This window comes from Thrips palmi, unplaced genomic scaffold, assembly GCF_012932325.1.
Source record: "Thrips palmi isolate BJ-2018 unplaced genomic scaffold, TpBJ-2018v1 HiC_scaffold_3, whole genome shotgun sequence".
Taxonomy (NCBI): domain Eukaryota; kingdom Metazoa; phylum Arthropoda; class Insecta; order Thysanoptera; family Thripidae; genus Thrips; species Thrips palmi.
Window position 1 is genome coordinate 12982920 of NW_023144630.1, and position 13768 is coordinate 12996687.

General features: G+C 40.4%; 1 protein-coding gene and 2 long non-coding RNA genes across 3 annotated transcripts; 2 read left to right on the top strand and 1 right to left on the bottom strand.

Annotated features, from left to right (window-relative positions):
* The first annotated feature begins 469 nt into the window (after window positions 1-469).
* Window positions 470-1803, top strand: LOC117648276. The gene is made up of 3 exons (XR_004587884.1): window positions 470-583; window positions 1049-1218; window positions 1402-1803. It is a non-coding gene; the product is annotated as an uncharacterized LOC117648276 (long non-coding RNA).
* Window positions 1804-4463: 2660 nt separating this feature from the next.
* On the bottom strand, window positions 4464-6481 carry LOC117647899. The gene is made up of 4 exons (XM_034389874.1): window positions 6235-6481; window positions 4737-5746; window positions 4573-4642; window positions 4464-4480 (listed from the first exon to the last, which is right to left on the bottom strand). The coding sequence occupies exons 1-4, from the start codon at window positions 6479-6481 to the stop codon at window positions 4464-4466; spliced, it is 1344 nt and encodes a 447-aa protein (XP_034245765.1).
* Window positions 6482-11715: 5234 nt separating this feature from the next.
* On the top strand, window positions 11716-12936 carry LOC117648057. The gene is made up of 6 exons (XR_004587849.1): window positions 11716-11816; window positions 11911-12004; window positions 12082-12258; window positions 12361-12456; window positions 12568-12665; window positions 12747-12936. It is a non-coding gene; the product is annotated as an uncharacterized LOC117648057 (long non-coding RNA).
* The last annotated feature ends 832 nt before the right edge of the window (window positions 12937-13768 follow it).

Below are 13768 nucleotides of genomic sequence, written 5' to 3' on the forward strand. Positions count from 1 at the left end.
GCAGGAGGGAGGCGCGGGGAGGGGAAGGGTCCCCCCCATTTCTGCAGAAAGTTTTGTTTACTTTCACTTCGTTTCGTCGCTTCGAAGCAGAAGATGTGAGTCTAGCTTTGGGTTTTTCTAATTCTAGAGCTGTCCGATTCTTACAAAAAGAATATATTCAGTTCTCGATTTCGATTTTGCCTTTGCATGCGTGCGTTTCATTCTTTATCATTTTGATAGTTTTTTTTTTTTGGAAAATAATATTTTGTTGAACTTTAATTAATCGTGGCTTTTGTCTGACCTAACCATGACCTAACCCGCTGGCTGAAAATACTCTTTGGCTTTGACAGCTTGTCTGTGTGGTTTTGTTTATATTTTTATTGCTTTCTTAGGTTTTATTTTATGTTGTTGTTCAGATTTTAAAAGAGGATTCACATGGTTTTTTTCTGTTTTCTTATATTTTCCTTTTTGTTGCTGCTCAGGTGCCCAAGGATGATTTCGATGCTGGAAGGTTTTTGGAGAGGAAGTGCAACGGGTGAATAGGCTGTACTGCTGCTGGATAAGCATGGAGGCACCATTCAAGAAACAGGGCCAGTCTTTAGGGGTAAGTTGTAGCCCAGTGCAAAGATCATGACATCCATTTGACCAGGATTTCAAACTCAGTTCTTCATACTTAGTCAAAATAACTGGTTGAGGGATGGCTCTAAATCAAGTTATCAGTCCCATAAGATACACTTTTCTTGCCCTGTCCTTTTTTCCCCTAATTCACCCCTAGGATCATTGTTGTTGTGAGAGATACAAGAGTGCGTTTACCAATGTTAAGCTGGTAGATTGTCACCTAAACATGCAATCAGTCCAGCCAAATTAATGACTTAAGAGAATTTTCCTCCATAACTGTTATATTTTACCAATTATTGAAATTCTTTATTCACATCTAAAACTCATTTAATTTGTGATCAATTTGTTTTGTTACATTAGTTTTACTGTTAGCAGTCTTGGCTGTCCTGCTCGAGTTTTAGTCATTATCTTTGCTCATGTTGTAATGATAGGTTATTCTATATTGTTTCAGTTCTCGTGCTGGAAGGTGACTAGAGAGCACTCTCAAATTGAGCTCGGTTTGTTCTCGAGGTCTCTTATCTGCCATGGCCTGTTCTCATCACTTTAGGGAACTTCTGTCTCTCTGCCTTCATCTGCATTTTGTCATCATGGCAATGCTCCAAGACTCAGCATCATTTTCATGTAAGCTTGTTTGTGCAAACATAATTTATTTCAAAACACTAACTTTTTATTTTTTATGTAATTGACCTTATGTGATAATTTTAATTTTTGTCTGTCCCCTCTCTGATGACAAGTTCAAAATCCTTATTGGTGTGTCATCAAGCAAACTGTACGCTTTGTGAATGACGGTTGTTTTGTTTTCAGGTTTTATCTTCATCAGTCAAAAGAAGTCTGTTTTTACGAGGAAATGCTCAAGATAAAATTTTGAGAGGACCCTGAGGCTGTTCTCCTAGACCCTACCAGAAATATCACCGCTGCTTATGCAATGATAATACAGAATCCATTATCACTGCGCATGGATTTGCTACTCATCTTTGACTCCATGTTCAACTAAATGTGAATTAGCTGTTGCTGGGAACAAACTTTTATTAGCCTTTCACCCACTATTGTTATCCATTCTTTCATGTCGCACAACTTCTCTGGAGATAAATTGCTTCCATAGCGTTTGTTTGTCTATTGCTGTTTAGTTTGACCGTTTTTCTTGTTTCTCTGAAAGATCAGTAAACCAACTTGCTCTTTAAAGTTCTCTTTGCATCTATTTTCCCATTGCCCTACCATAGGCTTTTGTTTCTCTGAGTCTTAAGTAAATGAATAAAAAAAAATATATTCTATCAAGTTTTAGGATGGTATCATCCATACTTTTTTTTTTTTGAAGTGAACTTCTTTCAAATTTAGACTCCATTAAGTGAGCTATGAAGCCTGTGTTTGTTATGCATGGTTATGTGAATAAGATATCAGAGGTAGAAATCAAATAGTCAAATAGGCTTGATTTTGAGGTATGATTATTCTGCTATCAAACAGACTATTAACCCTTTCACAACTAAGGTAAATTAGGCAAGTGTTCACAAAGAAATACAGTTTTCACTAGAAATATAATTATAGGTCTCTTCCTCAGAAAGACAAAACAAAATAAATTAAACAAAGAAAGAAAATCAATTTTTATGATAAATATTTAGCAAAAACAGTGATACTTCTATTCAGAGTCCTCATCACTGCTGCTGCTTTCAGCACGGAAATCATCATACTTCTCGTTGAATTGAGTAAGTATGTGGTGCACCATCTTGGTGCTGGTCCTCCCACCAGAGGCCTTGGCTGGCCGCTTGTTGCCCCGCTGCGGATTGATTTCAGCAACCACTCTATAATGAGAAGAAAAGGGTTTAAGGTGGTTTGTGTTCCTTCTGAAAAAATAATAAAAATGTAATAAGATTTACCTTTGCAAAAATTCTAACGTGATCTGTGCTTCAGCAGCAAACTCCAGATTGAACACGAAGTATGATGCAAGCAGCATGGCAATTCCTTCAACAAATCCAGTCGCTGTGCCTAGCAGTTGGCCGTCCATACTAAAATAAACTGTCTTGTCAGTGAAAATCCCCTGACAAACTGAGGGCCAGGTCAACTCGGGGGTAACTCGGGGGTAACTCAGGGGTAACTCGGGGGTAACTGGGGGGTAACTCAAGGGGAAGTCGGGGGGAAGTCGGGGGGAACTCGGGGGGAATCGGGGGGAACTGGGGGGGAAGTCGGGGGGAACTCAGGGGCAAGTCGGGGGAAACTCGGGGGGAACTCGGGGGAACTCGGGGGGAACTCGGGGGCAAGTCGGGGGGAACTCGGGGGTAACTCGGGGGCAAGTCGGGGGGAACTTGATCGACTCGCCCAAACACTAGAAATACGCTCCAAACTAGCACCGTTGCCTTTGTCTCGTTGCCCCGATTCTAAAAGTGCCCCTACTTGCCCCTCTAGCTCAGCGGTTCCCAACCTTGGGGTCGCGACCCCAAATGGGGTCGCAAAAAAATTTTTGAGGGGTCGCGGCGAGGTGGCTGGGGTCGCCGGGGGTCGCTGTGGTTTCCCGGCTGGCCCACACGCCGAGCACTGGCTGCTTAAATGCCGCAAAGTTGATCAAAACGGTCCCAAATGTGTGTAAAAATCGTGTTTTGGGTCGACTTTAAGCATCCACTGCTTCTGATCCGAGGCGGTAAATCGCCCTCCCTCAACGGGCAATTGGTCTTTGGACCTTCCTTTTGCATGCCTTTGTTACGGAGTGCGATTATCTGCCTTAGTTTGGGAGCAGTTTTGCCGCAAAGTTGATCAAAACGGTCACAAATGTCTGAAAAATCGTGTTTTGGGCCGACTTTAAGCATCCACTGCGTCTGATCCGAGGCGGTAAATCGTCCTCCGTCAACGGGCAATTGGTCTTTAGACCTTCCTTTAGCATGCCTTTGTTACGGAGTGCGATTATTTGCCTTAGTTTGGGAGCAGTTTTGCCACAAAGTTGATCAAAACACGATTTTTCAGACATTTCTGACCGTTTTGATCAACTTTGCGGCAAAACTGCTCCCAAACTAAGGCAGATAATCGCACTCCGTAACAAAGGCATGCTAAAGAAAGGTCTAAAGACCAATTGCCCGTTGACGGAGGACGATTTACCGCCTCGGATCAGACGCAGTGGATGCTTAAAGTCGGCCCAAAACACGATTTTTCACAGACATTTGTGACTGTTTAGACCAACTTTGCGGCAGTACTGCTTCCAAACTGAGGCAGATAATTGCACTCCGTAACAAAGGCATGCAAAAGGAAGGTCCAAAGGCCAATTGCCCGTTGAGGGAGGGCGATTTACCGCCTCGGATCAGAAGCAGTGGATGCTTAAAGTCGACCCAAAACACGATCTTTTACACACATTTGTGACCGTTTTGATCAACTTTGCGGCATTTAAGCAGCCAGTGCTCGGCGTGTGGGCCAGCCGGGAAACCACCGCGACCCCAGGCGACCCCAGCCACCTCGCCGCGACCCCTCAAAATTTTTTCGCGACCCCATTTGGGGTCGCGACCCCAAGGTTGGGAACCGCTGAGCTAGAGGGCAAGTAGGGGCACTTTTAGAATCGGGGCAACGAGACAAAAGGGAACGGTGCTAGTTTGGAGCGTATTTCTAGTGTTTGGGCGAGTCGATCAAGTTCCCCCCGACTTGCCCCCGAGTTACCCCTGAGTTCCCCCCGACTTGCCCCCGAGTTCCCCCCGAGTTCCCCCCGAGTTTCCCCCGACTTGCCCCTGAGTTCCCCCCGACTTCCCCCCGAGTTCCCCCCGACTTCCCCCCGACTTCCCCCCGAGTTCCCCCCGAGTTCCCCCCGACTTCCCCTTTAGTTACCCCCCAGTTACCCCCCAGTTACCCCTGAGTTACCCCCGAGTTACCCCCGAGTTGACCTGGCCCTCAGTTTGTCAGGGGATGGTGGTGCCTGAAGTCAAGAGTAATTTTTGAAAAATAAACTGTCTATTACAAACAAAATACTACTAGCCAAAAAGGTGTTTTCATGAAGTAAATACCAACCTTGTATTATTAAGCATGGTGTGCGGGGCAGTTCTACATGTGCTGAGATTTCACTTTCTTCAACATGTTCCTGTGCATATGAAACAAGAATAAGTAAACATTCTGATAAATTCTTCTGCTGATGAAAATAATTAACACACAAAAATTAAAAAGTAAAAACTTACATCAACCATCAACCACAGTGCCTTCTTATTTTCCTTAAAGCGTTGAATCAGAAGCAGCATGGCTGCTGCAAAGACTGGCACAGTGGAATCCTGACCCAATTCTTCGATTGCACGATCCATGTTCTTCTTTACAGACTTCTTCTTTTTGTCACTATTGGTTGCTAGCAGGAAATCAACAATTTTTTCCAACTTGGAATCCATGAAAGTTTCAAACTTCTCCTCTAGATTTATATCTGTTAATTTTGTAAAGTGCATCAGCATTCCAGAAGGTACAAATAGAAAAGGCCACCGGTCTCGTAGATCTGATGTGGTTGTGACTACTACTTGTGCCTGCTGTCCAGGGGGAACTTGTTGTTGGTTCTGATTTCCCTTATTCTTATTCCTTCTGAGCGCTTTCTGAGCTTTCAATATTTCTTCTGCCTGCCGATTGATTTCTGCTCTTTGCTGACCGAAGAGTTGGTCCATCTCCCCATTGATATACGTCCAGTCCCAGGCATTCTGGCGATGACTTTCAAAATAGTTCTCGAGTGCTATCCTCTTCTCCTCTAGAGTCTCCTCCGTTTCACCTGCAGGTAAGTCTACAACACGCCACCTCAAGCAGCCATATGCTGCTTTGATAGAAGGGGCTTGTTGTTCTGTAGTAGTCCGACGAATGGGCCTTCGGTCATTGTCGAACTTTGTCTTCATTTTGAACGACAAAGTTTTCTTGACTACTCTTCCTTTGGCAAGCTCACTTTGAAATGTGATAGAATGTTTATCATGAAGTTGTTGAGCCACTTTATCAAAGACATCTCTAGAGGCATTAGGCACTTGGTCCCGTACTTGCTGAACTATTCTGCCAATGATTTGTTTCTTTTCCCTTCTCTTCAGTTTCTTTCCTTGGATCATTTTCTTCTTGATATCCTTGTTAATAGCATAAATGTCTTGCCAATTAATTCGGAACTTGTCCTTATCATCATCTGTTGTTCCTTCAACTATGACTCGAGGTCTCCTGTTTTCTTTGTCCTGACCTGCAATAACAGAAGATATTGTAATATAAATTCATTCAATCGTTATATCAGTTCTTTCAAGTAAGAGAGTATGGGGGATGAGCAATAGTCCGAGGCGTTTTCATAACTCAAAACATGTTTGCCAATGTTCATTGGGAGGCAGAAAGGACCGCGTAGATACCCCGCGCCGCCAGGGAGTGGAGTGTCTTGTTGACGGAGTATTGACAGAACAAGACAGGTTCTTTCACCACCACGGCATGAAGGATGTTGTACTAAATAAAATACCGTGCCCAAACTGGGAAATTTAGGCTTGCTACTGACAATGCGGCAGCGCGCGGACAAAATACGAAACAACAAAGCCGGTCCAGGAGCTTGGGTGAAATGGCGCCATAATGGTCAGTTGCGTGTCCCCCTAAGAGGTAGTAAGGAGTATCATGCGCAACCAAAGGAAAAGTAGGAGTACCAAAACTCAGCAAATAAGTTAAAAAACGGACAGCTTGTAGTCTTACCTCCACTAGAGCCTTCGCCCCCCTTCCAGACTTCCAAAAGTTGACGGGCTTCGAAAGGCGACAGCAGATCACCGAGGTCAGTTTCCTTCACATATGCGAGATGGTCTAACCTTCTTAGTTTCAAATCGTACAAGTGTTCAGCAACTTCTTTAGCTTTCTGTGGAGTAACTTGAATGATTCTCTGGATGTCAGTCGATATGGATTGAATAAGTTGGATATCAATTCCCTCTTCACTAGTGGACGCCATGTTGCCTCTCTTCCCGCTCTCGCTCTGCTCAACAACTGCTTCAAATCGACGGTCAACTGTCCGCCGCGACGGCGACAGGGGTCACGTGACCAACCAGACAACTGGAAAAAAATAGTTCTTACTAACTTCGATATTACATTTAGCAGATAAGAAACGACGAGGGAATATCGCAAAGGAAAATTAAATTAACTTAAGACATTTCATTTTGAAGTTAAATTATTTAGCACGGAAAAGTTTTCCTTTTTCGGCTGTCATCTGACGGACGTTCAACAGGTGGCAAGAAGGGGGCGGAGTGTTTCATTTCCTTCTCCCCGCCAATCTTCCGCACGCTGAGCCGGATGTTTCGTGCCAAAATCCTATTGTATCGAATCTTCCTAGACTTGTTTGACAGGAGTTGTCTGTTGTTTGAGTTCATGAAAGCCTTCTATCCGTGAAAAGCATCGGGCTGCAACGAATTCTTTTATCCTTGTCATTACATCAGCTAAATTTTTCCGCAATGTAGTAGTTCAGTGGTTAAGTGACTGTGTAAGTTGTAGGCGTTCGTAGTTAAGCTTCGAGGAGCAGAGCAAGGACTGAAGGCAAAATTAAAAATGAAGTCATTTAAACAGTTTTAATGGCCCATCCATCTGCAGTGGACGGTTGAATAGAGAGAGGAGTTCATAGTTTTCACCAAACTTTGGGTGTCAAATTCATTGTTATTATGTCTGACTGGGAAGTTAACCTCACGTAACCAGACTTCCAGTGTAGCAAGAAGCCTTTGATCAGAATGTTTCAATTGACGTCTGCCGTTTCTTGAGCAGTTCAAATGTTAAAAATTTTAAATAATTATGTCCTGTTTTGTTCCAGGTTGTTCTTCTTGTACTTCTCTTGGGAGCGACTCATTCGCAATCCCTCTTGTTTTGGTAAGTTTCACAGGTCTCTTTCATTTTTACAAACTCTCAGTGTTATTTGTTATTTTATGTGTGCAGTGCCAAATACAGGTACACTGTCCATAACTTTTTATTCCTCTATTTTTTCCAGGCTAACTACTATTTGGACATTTTCAATTTTTAATTTGTCAAGGTGCTTAGTGATACTGGAAAGGAAGTCAATATCTGTGGTATGGATTACAGATTTTTTTACATAAGTTACCAGTCCAAGGTGCAATCTCTTTCTATTTATATGTATTAATTTTTCATCTTCTTGTTTTGTTTTAGGGTCGCCTATACAAATGCTTTGTCTGGAATTCACTTGTACTTGTGTACAGTACCAGCAATTATGGATCTCTATTTGAAAAGATGTCTTGCTGCGCACGCAGTTTAACTCTATCATTGGTTAGTACCTTCCCTAAATTAATATGGGTTTGATTTTCATACTTTAGTTTTTGGTTTTCTCAATGAGCTGAAATTATATCAGCTGTCTATGTTGACAATGTAGTAAGAAACATAAATTTTGTTGTTCCAGATCGTACTTCTCTGGTGACCTCACTTGTTTATAACTTTTGGAAAAAGAAACTCTCTTGTTGTGGTACAGTACTAATTTGAATGTTTTTTTGATCATGTGTTTATACTATCTTACCTTTCATTAATTAAACTGTAATTTTTTTCAGACAAAATCTTGACTAAAGATGGGTGTGTCAATTGAAACCTGGAGAGCTAGGATAGGTTCATTTCATGGCAGAAGCCGTGTGATGTCTTTCTCGCCAGTGGTTCCCTCTCTCCATGCGCAGCTTCTTTGTGCATTGCACTTTCTGGTGTTTTTAATCCTGCTAGTGATTGGAAACATTGAGTTAAACCCTGGACCTGGAAACACCTACAGTTGTTCTTACTGCAATTTCAAAGCAGTTACAACGGGAGAACATCTTACTCATCAGAGGAAACATGAACTTCAGTTTAACTTCAGATATCGATGTCCTTTGCCAACATGCAGTTTTGTGTTCAACTCATTTGATAGCGCAAGTGCCCATGTTTCGAATCATAGCATTTCAAGGCATCATGTAATTGGGCAAACCTCAAGCATTCAGTGTGCACATTGTGAAAAGAGAATTCCAAACAACAAGGAATTATGTGATCATGTGAGGAATGAACACATAAAACTTGGTCAACAAGTTGTGTGCCCTCTTCCGGACTGCTCGAGAACTAAACCATTTGCTACAGTGCAAATTTTCTCCAACCATCTAAGTCTGTACCATCCAGGATGGAAGTCGGACTTTTCAACTTCTGCAGCATCTAACAACCCTGTTCGTGAACCTCCGCCTCTTCCTCCTCCCTTTGATGAAAACTTAATGGACTTTGATCAAGGTGGAATGGACCCTGACCCTGGTGAAGGCAATCCCGTTGGGTTAGGGGACGATAATTCTTCTAATTCTTCTGATTCTTCTCGTGTTGAGGTGAATGTTGATGGTGATGATATAGTGATGAACTTTGCTCATTTGTATGCATTTTTGGAAGGCGATCGCCTTGTGCCATCCTTAACAGTGGATTTACTCGCTCAAAAGTTATCTCGCATATCAGAAGATCTACAGGAAAATTTAAGGGCTGAGCTCAACAAGCAACTGACATCTGTGGCTCTATCAGAAGATGACATTCAAAATATAACCACAGCAGTAACATCAAAGGATCCACTGTACAATATACATCACAAAACTGCTGCAGGTGTGTACCTTGGAACAAAACATCTCAGAAGAACCTTCTATAAGAAGCATTTTAAGCTTCTTGAAGCAATTGAAATAAACCTGAACAGAAATCCGAATGATAGAGAAGCTCTCGTGCATTATGTTGACATCAAAGATACTTTAAAAGTTTTGTTGGAGGATCCAACTGTTCAAAGGGAAGTAGAAGAGTCTTTTGAAAGGAGGCGATTGCCTGCTGGCCCTGTAATTAGTGACTACACATCTGGCAGTGTTTTTCTGAGCGGTGACAACCCAGTGAAAGCAATCGATTTACTTTTGTTTATGGACGCCTTTGGATGTGCAAATCCTCTTGGCTCTGCAAAAAACAGGAAGGAGTACAAAATAAGTGGCATGTACATGACTTTGGGAAACTTCAAGCCCCATCTACGCGCCTACTTGAAGTCAATGCGCTTAGTTATGTTGTTTCAAGATGCTTTGTTGAAAACTAAATCCATGTACAAAAGATGTTTCAAACGACTGCTACAAGATCTCAAATTTCTAGAACTGAATGGCATTGACTTTAAAGGTGAAAAAATTGCATTTAGACTCCAGTTTGTGCAAGGAGACAACCTGGGTCAACACATAATTGGTGGATTCATTGAAGGCTTCTCTGGCCACTACTTCTGCAGATTCTGTGAAATTACCAAGGCCATGTTTCATGAAGACAGAGAAAAGAGAAGGCCAGTTTTCCGCTGTGGCGTTTGGAGAACCCATGAGTCATTCTGCCGAGATCTAAACTTGAAAAATCAGACTGGATGCAAATACTATCGTGGGGTCTACAGACCATCACCATTGAACAAATTGACTCATTTTAAAGTTTGTGACCCTAGGTTAGCACCCTGTATTGCGCATGATCTTTTCCTTGGTGGTGTTGTGGATGTTGATTTGGCAGCTATGCTGAAGTATTTTGAGGAGAATGGAGTCTTTGAATATAAGAAACTGAACAGGAAAATAAAAAAGTTTGTCTTTGAAGGAGTCGATCAAAAGAACCGGCCAGCTCAACTCAACCAGTCAGGATTGAAGCTAGGAGGCCATGCGGTGCAAAATTGGACTTTACTTCGGGTTCTGCCCTTTTTGATTGGAGACATGGTAAATCCTCGGAATAAGATTTGGAAACTTTACCTATTGTTGAAAAACATCTGCGAGTACATTTCTGCTCCAGCCTTGTCGCCTGAGCAAATTGAACATATGAGAAAACTGCAGAACAAGTATATGTTGAAAAGGAGAAGACTTCCAAACAAGTGTAAGCCAAAGCATCACTTTTTCCTGCACATTCCTGATTTATTCTATAGATTTGGAGCCCTAATATATCATTGGACTATGGGCTTTGAGCATAAACACCAATTCTTTAAAAGAGTTGCAAAAGTTTGCAAAAATTTCATCAACCTAGGAGTCACTCTTGCTAAAAAACATCAACTGTTGCAAGCTTACCTCAACACTGGAAACCTATTCCCACAGAATCCTGTGGTCTCAGGAGATCAACCTCTTCTCCCAGAAAATTATGAAGCCGGCCTGCAGGCCTTCATCAGAGAGTGTAACTTTTCAGAAAGAGCTTTATCTGTGAAAAAGCTTACATTTTCTGAAATCAAGTACAAAGCTGGCAATTGGATACTGCTAGGAAAAGTCCCAAATAACAATGACCTGTATTTGGGTAAAGTGGAGATTCTAGTCTGTGATGGTGATGAATGTAAGGCTGTTGTGTCAAAACATGAAGCTAAGCTGTGGACAGAATATGGTGTTTATGTCATTTCCAAGGATGCTGTTGAAAGAAATGTCATCTCCTTTGAAGGCCTTGTGACACCAACCCCACAACCAGTGTACAAGTTCATGGATGAACTGTGTTTCTCTCTCAAACATGTGCTTCTGCACATGATGTAGTCTGCCAGGTATGATTTCTCTTTAAATGCCTTCTACAATTTAAAAAAAAAGTTCAATAATACATAGTTGTTTTTTATTGCAGGCTTATTACACAGTTGCTGCATTCAACATCAATCAGTTTACAGCAATATTATAAGTAATGGTTTTGACTAATTCCGCCTTGATTTCTGGTAAGCTTTCTTAGTATCAATACTTGGTTGTTTTTCTTTCCACTTTTCTGTGTCTAATTTGTTCTTCTGTTCCAGCTTACTACAAGTGTACATTTTTAATTTCTTTAAAACTATTATTATTTGATTCTTTAGAAGAAGTTTCTTCTCCAATAACTTCACAGACAATAAATTGAACCCCATAACCAGTGTACAAGTTCATGGATGAACTTTGTTTCTCTCTCAAAGATGTGCTTCTGCACATGATGTAGTCTGCCAGGTATGATTTCTCTTTAAATGCCTTCTACAATTTAAAAAAAAGGTTCAATAATATATAGTTGTTTTTTATTGCAGGCTTATTACACAGTTGCTGCATTTAACATCAATCAATTTACAGCAATGTTATAAGTAATGGTTTTGACTAATTCCGCCTTGATTTCTGGTAAGCTTTCTTAGTTTCAATACTTGGTTGTTTTTCTTTCCACTTTTCCGTGTCTAATTTGTTCTTTTGTTTCAGCTGACTACAAGTGTACATTTTTAATTTCTATAAAATATTATTTGTTTCTTCAGAAGAAGTTTCTTCTCCAATAACTTCACAGGCAATGAATTGAACCTGTTTGACCGCAAAATTACAATAAAGACATGAAAGATTGTAGTCCAGGTAACATCTTGCACAAAAACTTATTATTCTTGTAATTTAAATTTAGTGAAAAACCATTGATCTATATTGAAATTTATCTTCTTCTTTTTTCAAGAACTGAACAATATTTTGCTTGTACCATACATAACAGCATTTGTAAGGAAGTAATAGATGATTCACGATTCCCTAGTATTCATACTTCACTACCGGTAAGCTTTCTTAGTTTTTTCCATTAGTAGTAGTACTCTTTCTCTTTTTCTGTATCTAATGTGTTCTTTTGTTCCAGCTTTCTACACATGCTCATTTTTCATTTCTATCAGCAGTGTTTGACTCTTTAGAAGAAGTGTTTGTTCTCCATCAACTTCACAGGACAAATTGACTGTGTTTGACAGCAAAATTTCAACACAGGCAACAAAGTTTTGACAGCAAAATTACCATGAAGGGAACAACGATTGTAGTCCAGGTAACATCTTAAAAATAAGCTTTCAAAGTTTCAATAGTTCTTTTGCTCATCTTTTGTCTTGTATCTTATTTGTTCGTTTGTTTTTTGTTTTTGTTTTTTCAGTTTGCTGTGAGTTGATTTTTTTTTCAGTTCTGTAGTCACTGGAGTTGAACTGTTTTGAGGAGTTGCCTCTTTCCTATGGATATCATTTTGATAACGGTAATGATATACATCTGACTGGAAAACTGTGATATTCTAGACAGTTACTATGAGCAGCTAGTTAAATTTTATTCATTTTGTTATAATAGCCTGTTATTTACTCTGTTTCAGTTGGTTACTAGTGCAGGCACTTCAAAGTGATAATTAAAGCCAAGCGGTGCATGGCCTGGCTTTGATTTTAATTCTATAACTTCAACAGTGAAATACAGGTAATGTTCTTCTTGATAGTTTTATTTTTAACATTTATGATTTAGTACATATTTTCTAACATACGGTCATCTTCTTGGCAGGAGGAGAAGAATGAGAGCTGCAGCAGGAAGGGAAGCAAACACGCAAACATAAGTACATCATCAAAGCAGCAAGAAGACTCCAAGGAGTTATGGTGAGGTGCAGTCCAGCAATTCAAGAGCAGCAGTAGGAAGACAAGCCATCATGCAATCATCGGCGCAGCATCAAAGCAGCAAGAAGACTCCAAGTTGCGGTGAGGTGCCAGTGCAGCGATTCATCAGGTGGGCTCACAACAAGCAGCAAGCTAGAACACATGCATGGTTAAGTTAATAAGCAAGTCATTATAAACATTTTAATTCTGAAGGTTTTACATAGTGTTGTTGTAAAACTACGGCAATTTTAATCAAATTAAACAACTTTTGTCCTAGTGTACGCATTCGTGTATTGATTCAAACATTAACAACTTTTATCGTAAAATTACACCCTTCCTACTCAAATAACGAATTTGGTCGTATTCTGAGCAGGCATTTATGCTACCCATACAAATCTGATACTTTCTCTAGTTTACAACTTTTGTTGTAAAATAACAACACTTGTACTCAAATAACGATTGTTGTCGTATTCTGTGGAGGCATACATGAAACAAAAACTGCCCAGAAACTTTTAATATTTTACAACTTTTGTTGTAAAGTAACAACACTTGTACTCAAATAATGATAATTGTCGTATCCTGTGGAGGCATACATGAGGCAAAAACAACCCAGAAACTTTTAATATTTTACAACTTGTGTTGTAAAGCAACAACACTTCTACTCAAATAATAACTTTAATCGTCTTGTCTTCTGGCATATGAGCAATGAAGTCAACCAGAAAACAGTTCAACGCTTCACAATTTTTGTTGTACAATTACGACAATTTTACTCAAAGAACGGTTATTGTCTTCCACTAAGCAGGTCTCCATTGGTCCAGACAGCATCCAGACTTGGTTTGGTTTTCATCGTAAAATTACAAACATGACTTGTAAAAAAACAAAGTGTCGTAATTTAAAATTACGAAGGGTTTGTGATAGAAAATTTGCAGAGGT

Coding starts and splice junctions, on each gene's coding strand:
- LOC117647899 (XM_034389874.1), bottom strand. CDS start 6,481: ATGGCGTCCACTAGTGAAGAGGGAATTGATATCCAACTTATTCAATCC. Junction 5,747..6,234: donor GGGCGAAGGCTCTAGTGGAG/GTAAGACTACAA, acceptor CTGTTATTGCAG/GTCAGGACAAAGAAAACAGG. Junction 4,643..4,736: donor CACTGTGGTTGATGGTTGAT/GTAAGTTTTTAC, acceptor TCATATGCACAG/GAACATGTTGAAGAAAGTGA.